The sequence below is a fragment of the Crocuta crocuta genome, unplaced genomic scaffold (genome assembly GCF_008692635.1).
Source record: "Crocuta crocuta isolate KB4526 unplaced genomic scaffold, BGI_CrCroc_1.0 scaffold266, whole genome shotgun sequence".
In the NCBI taxonomy this organism is placed as follows: Eukaryota; Metazoa; Chordata; class Mammalia; order Carnivora; family Hyaenidae; genus Crocuta; species Crocuta crocuta.
In genome coordinates this window covers 6,763,758-6,778,217 of record NW_027531005.1, presented here as the reverse complement: position 1 = coordinate 6,778,217, position 14,460 = coordinate 6,763,758, and the positions used below count along the sequence as shown (strand labels likewise).

The 14,460-nt window shown below is 39.3% G+C and overlaps 1 protein-coding gene across 2 annotated transcripts in view; it reads right to left on the bottom strand.

Annotated features, from left to right (window-relative positions):
* The window catches only part of TNPO3 (transportin 3), an 81,616-nt gene extending 69,131 nt beyond the window's left edge, over positions 1-12,485 (bottom strand). The window contains exons 1-2 of one of the 2 annotated variants that reach the window (XM_077770749.1): positions 12,029-12,113; positions 638-798 (exon numbers count right to left, since the gene is read on the bottom strand). Coding sequence is in view for 1 of the 2 variants with exons in the window: in XM_077770748.1 (XP_077626874.1) it covers positions 12,029-12,148 (120 nt within the window). In the remaining variant the exon portion in view is untranslated. Of the gene's footprint in view, positions 1-637; positions 799-12,028 lie in introns of both variants that reach the window. The other variant, XM_077770748.1, reaches the window with a different exon arrangement.
* Between the last annotated feature and the right edge of the window lie 1,975 nt (positions 12,486-14,460).

Sequence of the window (14,460 nt, the reverse complement as noted above, 5' to 3'; positions counted from 1 at the left end):
AATCAAATCTAAATCTTAATATCTTTGCATGCTCATTATGTAACTAGCTAAGTGTTTTTGTTTTTTAACTAAACTAAAATATAGATGGCAGCTATACGAATTTCCTAAGACATTTCTATGAGAAACTGGTCTTCAAAAAATTCCCAAATTGTTCTTTGTGCAAATATATCTGTCAAAATCAAAGTGAAAGAGCGGTCTTCTCATTTCAACCACCCTTATCTTGAAGCTTCCTCACCCACTGGTCAAATGTGCCTCTCTTTTCAAATATTTGTCTTTTGGACTAAGAATAAAATACAAGAGTGACCTCTAAAGAAACCTGGCAAACTTAAATATAATAGTTACTAAGTAAATTGTCAATGAAAAATTACGTGGGATGATATGGTCAGTACTGTTTATTAAGGGGCCATAGTTTATCACTTTATTTTGAATTCTACGAGAGTTTCAGAATTGTTGGCATCCCCAAACAAGTAATCTTGTTATGGTCACTGAATCGTAAAGAAAATGCATCTAAGTCCTGATATCCTAGACACTACAGTACATTGGTCATTGTTCCCCTCTGCTAAGCTGCAGAAAGAAGGAAGAGACAGAAGGAAGGAAGGAAAAGGGATTCTGGACAAGGAGAGAATAAAGCACTTACACTTCATAGGACTTTCTAGCCACAGATGCCAGGTGCTACCCACTGAAATCCAGGCTTGGACTAAGCTCCACATTTCTGAAAGGACCATCTCAACCGGAGCCTGGGGCTCAGAGTCAGCAGGAGGAAGCTGCAGCTCCCACCAGCAGCACATTTCAAAGAGGCTGCAACAAGAGAACATTTTCCATTTAAGCATCTAATTCCAATCTTCCATTTCACATAGCAGTAGCAGAACAGGCCTGTGTATCAGTCTTTCAAAAGATATTTCCATGACTTGTGATGAATATGAAGCAGGCTATAGACCAGCAACCCTTTCACTAACATACTCTAAGTCTTTCATTATACTTCACAGCAGATCCTAAAAGTACTTGTCCTTTCCTTTCTTTAATGATGCTCTGTTGCTCCAAGACTCACTTCTACACCAACCGTTCTAAAACTGCGGAATCCACCTAAATCACTGAGCAGGCAGGCTGTCAACAACGCAAGCGCACACTCAGATGGGAGCCTACAGATTCATTAGCTGCCAAGAATTAGAAGTGGATTGGAGCTGCTAGTTAATCCTACAAAACCTCCTCAAATTAAGCAGAATTATTTAAAATACTTCACTGAGGACAGAAGAGCCCTGGCAAATGGAAAATGAAATTCTGCTAATACAAATATTTCCGTGAAAGTTGAAAAGTAACATTAAAAAAAGTGTCAGATTGCTGTACTTTTTCAATTAGTGAATAATCAATTTATTAAATAAAGACTTTTAAAGATTTACAGTATATTGAGGGAGGGGGAGACAAAGACAAAGTAGAGTGAAAATAACTAAACAAAACAAATAAAAACAAAAAACCTATCAGTCAAAGAACACATTTAAAAAAAAATTTTTTTTTTAACGTTTTATTTATTTCTGAGAGAGACGGCATGAGCCCGGGAGGGTCAGAGAGACAGGGAGAGACAAAATCCGAAACAGGCTCCAGGCTCTGAGCCAGCTGTCAGCACAGAGCCCGACGCGGGGCTCAAACCCACGAACCGTGAGATCATGACCTGAGCTGAAGTCAGACGCTTAACTGACTGAGCCACCCAGGCGCCCCAGAACACATTTTAGACACATGCCCTATAACAATGTGGCACAGAATTAGAAAACCAGAATTTCCCAGATCGAGAAAAAAAACAATCATTCCCAGACAGGTTTAAAAAAAAAAAAAAGAGTAAGTCTAATTTACCTGAAACAGAAAACTTTTTTTTAATGTTTATTTTTGAGAGAGAGAGAGACAGAGACAGAGCATGAGTGGTAGAGAAGGAGAGAGAGGGAGACACAGAATCTGCAGCAGGCTCCAGGCTTTGTAAGGACAGAGCCCGACGCAGGGATCGAACTCACAGACCACGAGATCATGACCTGAGCTGAAGTCGGAGGCTTAACTGACTGAGCCACTCAGGCGCCCCAAGAAAGTAACTTTTTAACTTGGTCAACTTGAATCTTAAGTTTTTGTATCTAGTCTTTTATGAAAATTTTAGAAATGTAAGACAAACTGCTAGGTCTGTCATGAGATACATTCTGATGGTTTTCTAAGACAGCAGGGAAAGAAAATGGTTTGAAGAGATTTTATGAAAAACACAAACTACGGGGCTAAAAAGGTTACTACCTAAAATTTATATTTTTCAAAATAACTGGTTTTGTAAGATGGTCTAAAATGTGGAAACCATGATGAAATGAACTTAGTTAATACCTTCACCACAGCAGTGATGAGTTCACGACCTCCAGCTCCAAAAGCAGAGTATCAATGTCCTGTAAAGCCCCTAGCAAGCTGCCATACCCACAGAATACTGTGTGCATAAACAACTTTTCTAGAAGCAAAAAGGCTCATTTATAGAGACAAATTAAGCCAACTTACATTTTGACAGCCATCTCCATAAAAACTGAGCAAATAGTTAAAAGGGAGATGTTATTTCCCTTGTGGGAGGGAAGAAATTCCTGGCTAAAAATAATTCTTTAAAAGATCATAAGCAAAACAAAAACAAAAACAAACAAACATAAGCTATTCAAATTCCACAAGAAGCACCCACTCTTAAGTCAGCTTTTAGACTAGCACCCATATGCACTGTTCCATCTGGATTTCAATGAAAGGAATCAATAAGATCAAATGACAGCACTGCACCCTGTGGCCTCTCCATTTCAGATGATGTCCCCATGTTTCTGGGACAAGCATTTTCAAACGATCCTAAGTCATAATAAACTCTGCCAAATGAAATTGGGCTCAAATTTGTGGCCATCAGTCATGCATAAAATGGTACTGACAAATCTTCCCAAAATGTTTTCATGACAAGTATAAAAGAATCCCTATCCAACTTTAAAATCCTTAATAACCTATGTACACAAATTTTAACCTCAAGAATGGCCTGAAAAAAGATAAACAAATCTGGCCTCATAAAACCAACTTGGGTTGGCAGTGACTGAAGTATGCATTGGTAATCACCTTGCTGTGGGCCTTACTAATTATACCAGGCAGCCCTATATTAAAAGTAGAAAATGGCAAGCTTGAAACCATTTGAAGCAAAGCCAATGTAAGTACTTCTTGAAAGCCAAAAATATAGAAGCGTATTTCCTTTAATGGCTGGTCTCTATTCCTGCCCATCTGAACAAGTTTTATAACAACTCATATAAACCAGAAGAATGAGAATATTATCAGACATATTAAGCATATATGTTAACACCATGCTGAAGATTCAACTTTTTCAGCCTTACAGGAATGTGAAATGTCTAGCTTACTGTTTAAAAAAAAAAATGCACTGAAGTGTTAGAAAACTCTGAATCCTTATATAAAAAACATGTATATTTTCAGGTCTCATTCTAAGTATATTCTTCTGTTTGGAGGCTATTTAAACAGGATCATACTATGGTTGAGACAGAAAATACAAGGAAACGATGAACATAGAGGAAAAACTGAAAAGAACTGGGCTATGAGCTTGAGAAAAAAATAGGTGAGAAAACATAATGTAAACTCCATTAACAGAAAATTTCTTACCAAAGGAAAAAACATATGTTTCATAATACTGTCATTTTGGAAACTCTACAAGAAAGGAAAATTAAATGAGTATTTTTAAGTGATTTTTCTTTTTTTCATGTTTACTTATTCTTTTTGAGAGACAGAGAGACAGAGCACGACTGGGGGAGGAGCAGAGAGAGAGGGAGACACAGGATCTGAAGCAGGCTCTAGGCGCTGAGCTGTCAGCACAGAGCCCAATGTGGGGCTTGAACCCATGAACCCCGAGATTGTAACCTGAGCCGAATTCGAATGCTTGACTGAGCCACCCAGTCACCCTGAAGTCAGTATTATTATGGAGTTCTGCATGTCAAACACTACAAAATTATCCCCTTTAGCTGCATGATGAATTTCCAATAAAAGGGAAATAAAGTTTCTATCTGAGACTTCGTTTGTACAGCAATAAAACACACTCTGGTAGTATTTCAGTACCAAGGTACAAGCTAGAAAAATACAGGAGCGGTAATCTGAGCAATCCCAACTTCCTATGAATTAAATGTTTTTAAATTCAACACAGTTTAAAATTCCATAAAATCTGGAAAACAGTATGGCGGTTCCTCAAAAAACCCCACAAAAAACAGAATTACCATATGACCCAGCAATTCCCTTTCTGGACATATACTCAAAAGAAACTGAAACCAAGGACTCCAAAAGGTATTTGTACACTCATACTCATAACAGCATTATTCGCAATAGCCAAAAGGTGGAAGCAACCCAATTTTCACTGACAGATGAGTAGATAAACAAAATGTGGTACATACATTATTATACAGCCTTAAAAGAGGACAAAATTCTGACACATGATGTCATCCTCACATGGATGGACCCTGAGGACATTATGCCAAGTGAATAAGTCAGTCACAAAAGTTCGAACACTGTATAATTCCATTCCTATGAGGTACCTAGAATAGCGAAATTCAGAGAAAGAGAGCAGGTTGCTAGAGGCTGGGAGTGGAGGGAGGGGGAAATGGAGACTTAACTTTAGTTAAGTAGAATTTCAGTTTTACAAGACAAAAAAGTTTGGAGATGGGTGTTGGTGATGGATGAGCAACATTAATATACTTAAACCCACTGAACTGTACACTTTAAAACGGTTAAATGGTGAATCTTATGTATATTTCACTGCGATTTTTAAAAAAGGAATAAAATTCTGATACAATCTACAACAAGAACAAACCTTAAAGACATTATGTGAAGCAAGACACAAAAATACAAACAGCATATGATTCTACTTATATAAGGCAAATTCATGGAGACAAAAAGTAGAATGGTGTACCAGGAGCTGGAGTAAAGAGGGAATGGAGAATTACAGTTTACAGATATAAAGTTTCAGTCTAGGAAGATGAAAAAGTTCTAGAGATGGATGGTGGTGATGACTACGCAACATGAAAGTGCTTAATGCATGCCACTGAACTGTATATTTAATCATGGTTATTTATGCTATGAATATTTTACAATTAAAAAAATCTATACCATCTATTTTTCATTTCTCTTATAAACATCAATGCAAACAACTTGAAAAAAATGCTAAAGAAATATCTGGAAAGCTTTGGAAGAAACCTGTGTTATAATTAGAATATGCAGCACTGCCCTGATAATTTTACATCCTGAATCATACCACCAACTCTGGTCCAAGACCTGGGAAGACAAAAACTAACTAACCCAAACATGAATGAATACCACTAGATAACAGACTACCATGCCAACATAAATACCATCATAGCACCTGAAATGTCTATATTTGCAAGGTCCAAGACTTGGAATGTGCAAATAAGAAACTGACTTTAACTTTTATTTAATTTTAATTAATATAAATAGCCACAATAGCCATCTGGCTAATGGCTACCATATTAGATGACACAGTGAGATTGGTAAACTCTGAAAGAAAAGAAAGGTGTCTAGTTTTTATCATTTATGGTTTTCCAGTTTCCAGCAATGCAGGGCAGAGAGTAGTCCTATCTTCGTTGAATTAATTGATCCATCGAATTTGTAGATGAACATTTTCTCTTTTCTAGAAGGTTTTTCTTTCCAAAGCATGTTGTAAGAGTCACTTAACTGGAGAATGAGAACAAAAGCATAAAAAAGCCCAGATTTTTAGACGTCAGGTCAGTAACTGCAAATGCTAAAAGAAAAACCAAAAACCCTGGAGTTTTGAATGAAACTAAACAATCAAATTCCAAAGAGGAAAACTAAGAAAGAAATCTTAAGTGAAATCCCACGATCCACGACTTTCCTGATATGATATTTATTTATTATTATATTTTTAAATATTTTTATTTCTAGGAGAGAGAGAGAGAGAGAGACAGCGTGAGCAGGGGAGGGTCAGAAAGAGAGGGAGTCACAGACTGAAACAGGCTCCAGGCTCTGAGCTGGCAGTCAGCACAGAGCCCGACGCGGGGCTCGAACCCACGAACCGCGAGATCATGACCTAAGCGAAAGTCGGACACTTAACCGACTAAGCCACCCAGGCGCCCCCTGATATGATATTTAGAAGAAACTCCTAAGGATATGTGATAAACCAAACATGACAATGTCAATTTAGTCCATCAGAGCATGATTTCATTTGACTTCTGCATTTTATGATTTCATCATTCCTTTACAGTTTCCAGACTAAAATTTTTGAGGTAACCACTGACCCACAGATTTACAGATTGTCTTTGTAAAAGCAGTCTCTAGAATCTAAATTACAAACTTAGAACAAATGCATAGCATAATTCATTAATCGTATAAAGAGATGATCTTTCCTTCTATTGCTTTCTACACTGTCTACTGATTTGGGTTACCAGAGGTGGACAAAGTGTTCTCAACAGTTCACTGTTTGATAGGCTTCCTTTAAGATCTGTCTCTCAAAATAAGCTTTTTTAAAATACATTGCAGGGGCGCCTGGGTGGCTCAGTTGGTTGAGCGTCCGCACTCTTGATTTTGGCTTAGGTCATGATCTCTAAGTTCGTGAGATCAAGCCCCATGTCAAGCTCTGCACTGACAGCATGGAGCCTGCTTTGGATTCTCTCCTTTTCTCTTTCTCTGCCACTCCCCTCCTGCCCATACTCATGCTCTCTCTCTCTCAAAATAAATATTTAAGATATAAATAATAATAAATGAGGGTGATACAAATTTATCCCACAGAGGTAAATTTGTTTTTTAAATAAAGGATGAAAAGACTGAAAACAAAGTATTACAGGAAGCTGAATAATATTGTTTATTTTCAATTACCCACAGGTATGGTAGAGAGAGGCAGCAAAAATAAATGAAATTCATAAAGACAAATTTGAGATATCCAACTATCCCTTTGGACATGCCTACAAGTAGCTATTCATTCAACACACATTTTTAAGAACCTCTGTGTCAGTCATCTTGATCACTGCTTTCTTAATAACCATTAAGTTATTCCCTCAACTGTATCATATAAACAAAATGATCCTACAGTCTAGCAGGAGAAACAAAACAGATTTTCAAAACGGTAAAACAAATTATAAAAATTATAAATGCAATTATATAAAATGCTCTAGGTGTTCAGTGGAGGCAGAAATGATTTTCAGTTGAAGAGAATCAGCTAAGACTTCAAGGAAAATGGGGCATCGGGGTGGTTCAGTAGGTTAAGTGTCCTCTTAGTTTCGGCTCAAGTCCTGATCTCACAGTTTGAGTTTAAGCACCCCGCCCCCCACCAGCATGCTGCACTGCAGTGCAGAGCCTGCTTGGGATTCTCTCTGTCCCTCTCCCAACCCCCAGCCCTGCTCTCTCAAAATAAATAAATAAACTTTAAAAAAAAAAAAAACTTCAAAGAGAAAGAATTTAGGCTGGGCTTTGAAAAGATGGGTTAGTTTCTTCATTTGAAGATAAGATTTCAAGGGTGCCTGGTTGGCTCAGTTGGTAGAGCATGCGACTCTTGATTTTGGAGTTGTAAATTCAAGCCCCATGTTGGGTGTGGAAATTACTTAAAAAGATAAAATTAAAAAAAATAAGACTGGGAATGAGTTAAAGCACAGAGGTAAGAAAGAATCAAAGAAATCACAAAATTGGACAAAGGCAGCATTCTCCACCACCACCACCCCAAAACCATTTGCTTACTATTGGAAATACTACAGCTGTATGAATGCTGATGGGAAGGGCCCAGTAAAGAGGGAATCTGAAGATGCAAGTGAGAGACAGGGTAGCTAAAAGATCAAGGCTCCTAAGAATTCAGAAAATGAGACACAGAGCACCTAGGGCTGACAGGAAAAGGGAGAAGCAGCTGGTTACACCTATGCTTAAGTTTTACCAAATGAGAAGTGAAGGACTGACATTACAGTATATTTAAGAAAATGACTAGAATGATAGACCCTGTAATCCAAATTAGATAGAAGTAAAGTCAACTGAATAAAGTTTTGATGAAATTCAGGAACTAATGCAGAGATTATTAAACTGACTGAACACATCTGTTTGCCCATAGGTCCCTTCCAAAAATCCAATAAAATCAGAACAGATTATTTTACAAAGGGTAGGGGTAGAGCCACAAGGACAAAAATGGAAACATGATTAACAAAACTGTGATAACGAGAAAGCTAATGGATGAGTTGATTGTCTTAGGTCTTTTTCAGAGGAAGGACAGGATGAGAACGGGGAAGCCAAGGGGCAAAATGATTTATGTGGCAAAATTCCAGTCAGGCTCAGGAATTACAAGTACCAGCTACATCGGAGGGCAGATGCACAGGTAGGACAAAAAACAAAGGAGTGGGTTCAAAATGTGCATAAGCAGTTAGACTCAGATTTTCTCCCTAAAAGAGCAGCGAGGCTACTATCCGTCCAGCATCACAGAAGACTCAAGAGTTACTTCGGAAAGACTGATGCAGAGGGATTCTGGACTCTTAGCCAGTAGACTCACCTAAGGACAGGAATATCATCCCGAAAAAAGATGAAATTAAAGCCAACACAGTGGTAAGAGCCATCCCTCCACTCATTCTCCCAACTGCCACCAGCAGCTTCGTTTATATCCGGAGATCACTCTCAGGATAAAAGTGGTCCAAGAGAAAAGACCAACAGAAATACAAGAAAGAAGGGGTAAAGGTTCCCTTCTCAATTATCCATCAAATGAGGGAGTAATCCAAGAAGAGATCATGGGATCCAGGATTCAATGCATTCATCCAACACAAGAAAGAAAAGGGAATTCCCTAAGAGTGTTAAAGAGATCCCAGGACAATAATTATGCAACAGACTTGGAGAACAACAAGGCCAGATTGGAGGAGGGAGATGAAGAGGTCTCAGGAGATGTTTACTTCTACCAAAAAAGGAAACAGGCTACCAATTTGAACATACTAAGAGAGTATTTACATACTAACAGAGTCTGGGATGAATCATTGCAGATATACAGAAAATGAAGCAAATGTGAAAGAAAGGTAAAGGTAAAGAAAAGCAAATGTGAAAGAAAGAAAAGGTACCATTAAAAAAAAAAAGCTGCACAAAAAAGGAAACATTACCATGATACATAAGATATGTGGTGCACAATGTGTATTTATTTACCCAAAACTGGTATGTATTTTATTTAACCAAAATTATGTTAGATATATGCAATGGAAGTGAAAGCAGAGGGAGCCCAAATCCTCATCTTTCATAGATGAAAGTCTACACATTACTGCTCTTTCTCTTATAAAGTTTCTAGGTCTTTTACTGGTAAAGTTTCCGTTCTATAGCCTTTTAAAGTTTTAAAAGTTTATTTTAAAATGTTTTAAGTTTTAAAAATATAACTTTTTAATTTTGATAAAAATTAAAACTTTTAGGTTTCAAAAAATAAAATTATATGAGATTACTTAAATCCTTAAGCCAACAAACTGGAAGAGTGGGTGGTGATCAGGGCAGATGTCTGAGTTAGTGATGTGGGGAAGCTGATGCCCCCCCCCTTTTTTTTTTTAACGAAAGCTCCAACATAGGTCTTAAACTCACCATCTCGAGATCAAGAGCCACATGCTTTACAGACTGAGTCAGCCAGGCACTCAGGCTGGTGACTTTATAATAATGACAAGATCCAGGGTTTGATTGTTGTATGACCATGTGGCTAAGTTAGTGACTTGAGAAGTTGGTGACTTTTTAGTAATGACAAGATCCACGATGTGACAATATTGACCACGTGGCAGAGAAAAAGAGGTAAAGGAATTAAGGAGCCAAGATGGTAGCTGTGTTGTGAATCCAGATGCTAAAGTTGTCTAAAAATGATAATGTGGGGGGCGCCTGGGTGGCTTGGTCGGTTAAGCGTCCAACTTTCGCTTAGGTCGTGATCTCGCGGTTCGTGGGTTCGAGCCCCGCGTCGGGCTCTGTGCCGACTGCCAGCTCAGAGCCTGGAGCCTGTTTCAGTCTGTGACTCCCTCTCTCTCTGACCCTCCCCTGCTCACGCTGTCTCTCTCTCTCTCTCTCTCTCCTAGAAATGAATGAAACATTAAAAAAAAAAATGATAATGTGGGATTATGCTAGATGTTTTCCAGGTCCATTCTTCTACCCTGCCTACCATGTTTTTTGCCTCAGTATGCTGACCTGTATGGGCTAAATCAACAGGTTCTTGCATCGTCTAGCTTCTGGTTGGGTTTGCCCAAAAAAGAATCCCAGATTAGGAGAATAAGGTCAAGACATTTATTTCTCCAGCCCCCTCCATGAAAAATCACCTCATGACTGCGTCCCTTCAACTGAAAACTGCCATTCCTCTCAAGGCAGCCAACTTCCCTCCCCAGTTTCTTTATAGCTCAAGTAACCACTCCTACTCTTTCTGGCCTAGAGAGGTAACAATTTGGCAACAGGTTACATTATTGCCACATTATACCATCATCTTGGAAACAATACTTTTATAAAATAAACCCTTCTTGAATTATTCCACTTCAAGTGTGCCATCTGTTCCTGTTGCAGCCCTTACTGCAAATAGTAATAATGATAATGATGATGTAAGGTCTTAACAGAGCATAGTGTAAAATAAGAATAATGACTACCCTTTAAATAATAATTACTACCATATTTTAAGCTCTAAGTTCCAAGAACTTTTCTAAGCTCTTTGTAGATACTAACTCAATCATCACAAATCTGTGTGGCAGAGATTTTGTCTGGTTCATTTCCATATACCATCACCTAGCACAGTTGCTGGTATAGGGTAAGTGCTCATTATTTAAAATACACACAACAACAAGCAGGTTTACCAGGAAAGAGTTACCTTTTGGTATGGTGTATCAGACTTGTGACTCCCCAAAAACTAAACACTAAATAAGACCATATATGAGTGATTTTCTTGTATAACCTACAGTGAGTCTAATTCCTTTATCTTCCCATGAGGTTATCCAGAACTTGTGGTCCCCAATTTTTTTATTGTAATACTTAAAGCCAAAGCTGAAAAACTTTTAAATATTTATTATGCACTTGCAGCCCAGAGCCTCATTTAAAAGGGCAGAACACACCTTTAAGTACCAATTATAAGTTTTAAAAAAGAAAGGGGAAGAATTCTAAAAACATGCTAGAGAATACAAAACACAAAAATAAGAAAAGTAGAGTCAGCAAAATCACTGAGTATACACACTCTCAAACACACACACACAGAGAAATAAAGCAGAGAAAGTGAGTATAAAAATTAGAGGAAGGATAAGACATATGAATCAAAGAATGTAGCAATACAATAGGTTCAACAGGTTGAAAGTAAACCCCTCACTGCATGTTCACATAATCATATGGGATAATCAAGGCAGCTGTGATAAAGAATCTAAAGTCAGGCAAAAAATAAGGTTAGAGAACAAATATGCAGCAAAATGTGAGCTGCAAGGATTTTCTGAGCCCAGAATTGGTATTTTTTTTCCCTTTACATCACGTTGCACCCGAAAACACGGCGGAAATTCACGTGTATAAGAATCTAGAAACCTGAGAAGTTTCGAGAATAATAGACTCAAACTAGAGTGAAAAAGCAGTAAGGGAACAGTGAGATGAAAGCTATGACTGAAAGCTACGAAGAAACTGCCAGACGCTATACTGGGACACCGAGAGGAGTGGAATAAAGCATCCTTAAGTGGAAGATGGGAGAAAGACTGGGACTGGATTTGGTTGAAAGACTAAACGGAGAAGCAGAGCCGGAGAAGCAGGCAGCGAGCGCAAAACTTAAACAGGACCAGATCGATGCCACAAGCGAGTACAGGACCTACAAATCAGATTCTACGGGGTGGGGAAAGGGCCAGTCCACGACCGACCAGCTGCGACTAGTTTCCGAAAAGCGGCGTAAATGCAGCTTCGCAGCCCCACCCCTCGTCAGAACAGCTCCTCCCTAAGGAGCATCTCACGAGGCCCAAAGCCCGGCTCAGGCTTCTGCTGGAGCCCAGGTCCCACCCTGCCCTTGCCCCGCGGCGCAGAACGGCCTTGCTGGGCCCCTCACCGAACGCTGCAGCTCCCCAAGCCAAAACGAGGCGCGCTCCTTTCCGCTGGGATCTGGGTCGTGGTAAAGCGCCTGCACCGCCTGGTACACGAGCTGCAAAGTCGGCTTTGCCCCTTCCATGGCGGTGGCAGTGGTAGCGGCAGCGACGGCTCTGGCGGTTCTCCCGAGGCTTCTCCAGTTGCTCCGCCTTCAGGCTTCCTCACTGTGTCGGCCACGGCCGCTCCCTGACTGGCGCCATCTCCTCTTTGGCCGTTACCAGGGCAGAGGGGTTCCCGTGGAAGTTGCCCCCTCGGAAACAGAGGCTAGATTGTATTCGGGTTCCTGGCCTTTTTTCTTATCCTGCCCCTAGACTCCAGACTTCTAATTTCAGACGCCGTGCTCGCCTCTTTACCCAGTGTTTTGTCCTCAGAAGTCTGTCCCGGCGCGACACCAACCACGCAGGGTCCCCAAGCCGCGTTAACCCGAACCGGAAGCCGCAGCACCGATACCTTTGGCACACTTCCGCCTGGTGCATCGCAAACGGCCTCCTTCCCGGCACGCCTCCTCCTGTCTCCCCGCCCCCTCCCGGAAGTGGCCCTACCAGGCCCGGAGCCGGGAAGCAGCAGTCGGATGTGATTCTCCCGATTTCTTGCGTACGACTGGAGCAATAGGGTCGATGTGTGTTCCATACCTGAGCCGCGCTTCCCTACTTGGCGGTGGATCCGAGGGCTTTCCAACCCATTTCGGACTTCTCCATCCCTATCCAGGGAATCCTTCCTGATGCCCGTGAACAAGGCGCCTCAATTCAACCATCCCAAGCAATGTCCACCGGACTGGAAATACAAAGATGACTAAAGACGAGGTTTCTATACTGATTCTAGTGCATGAGACAGACACGTAATCAATGTTGTACAAAACTGAATGTGCACGCTGAGAAGAATCCTAAATGCCTTCAATCCCTGTTCGGCCCTCCTTTCCACTAAGATCTTCCCAGAAAGGATATTTCATACTATTGCTCAGAACACAGAACTCCAGAGTATTCGTATACATGTTTAGGGTCATTTCCATATTGAATTTTTGTATATGTGTCTTTCCGAATCAAAACTCAACGGTGTAACAATTCTTAATTCTCAAAAGAAAATAGGATTCTTGGAATCTGTTCTCTGAAGAAATTTTGGACATAAGGTAGTCGTATGTTAGAGGATTTCCCAACATTGCTGCTAGTCCTTTGCAATAATAAATGCCACTATTTGATGAATGCTTACAGTGTGTTAAGCACTGTAGTTAAAATATCTGATTTAATCCTTTTTAACAACTATACCAACTAAATCCCCATTTTGTAGACAAAGAAGCGGATAATGTAATTTGCCCAAGGTTACACAGTTCTTAAATGAAAGTCAGGATTTGAATCCAAATCAGTTTCACTATCACAAAGCCTATTAAATAATACAATTCCTATTATCCTGTGTATTATTTCTGAATTGTTATTGTCAACAGATTAGAACAGCCAACATCATAATGAAAACAGTGTTAATGCACAGAATTGATATAATTTCACACAAAAGAAAAGAAACTTGATATTATGGCTATCTAATTCATCCATTCATTAAGAAAGAATTTAGGGGCGTCTGGATGGCCCTCTGGGTTGAGTTCAGCTCAGATTATGATCCAAGATCATGGGATCCAGCCTGTGTCAGGTTCCATACCGAGCACAGAGCCTACTTGAGAATTCTCTCTCTCCCTTTGCACCTCTCCTTTGCTTGTGCTCTCTCTCTCAAAAATTTTTAAAAAGAGAAATAAAAAATTTAGTAAGACCATTTTGGTGCCTGCCTTTATGGAGTTTACAGTCTAATTGCAAAGAAAGACAATTCAATACAGTTTAAAAGTTCTGTAATATTTACAAGCTAAAAAGAATGATGTTGGACCTACCTTGCATAAATAAATAAATAAATAAATAAATAAATAAATCCTAGAATCTAAATGTAAGAGCTAAAACTATAAAACTCTTAGAAGAAAACAGGACTATATTTTCATGATCTTGGATTAGGCAACAGTTTCTTAGATACAATAACAAAAGCACAACAACAAAAAGAAAAATAGATAAACTGGACTTAATCAAAACTAAAACCTTATGTGTCAAAGGACACTGTTAAGAAAGTGAAATGACAGTCCACAAAATGAAAGAAAATTTTTGCCAATATCTATGGATTACCATCGAGTTCAACACAATTCAACAATGAAAAGACATTCAAATTTTTTAAATAGGCAAAGGATTTCAACAGATATTTCCTGAGAGAAGATACACAAATTAACATGCAAATATGCTAAACATCATTAGTCATGAGGGAAATGCAAATCAAAACCATAATGAGATACCACTCACACTCACCAGGATGGCTAAAATTTTAAAAAAAGACATTAAGTGTTGGTAGGATGTGGAAAGATTGAAACCC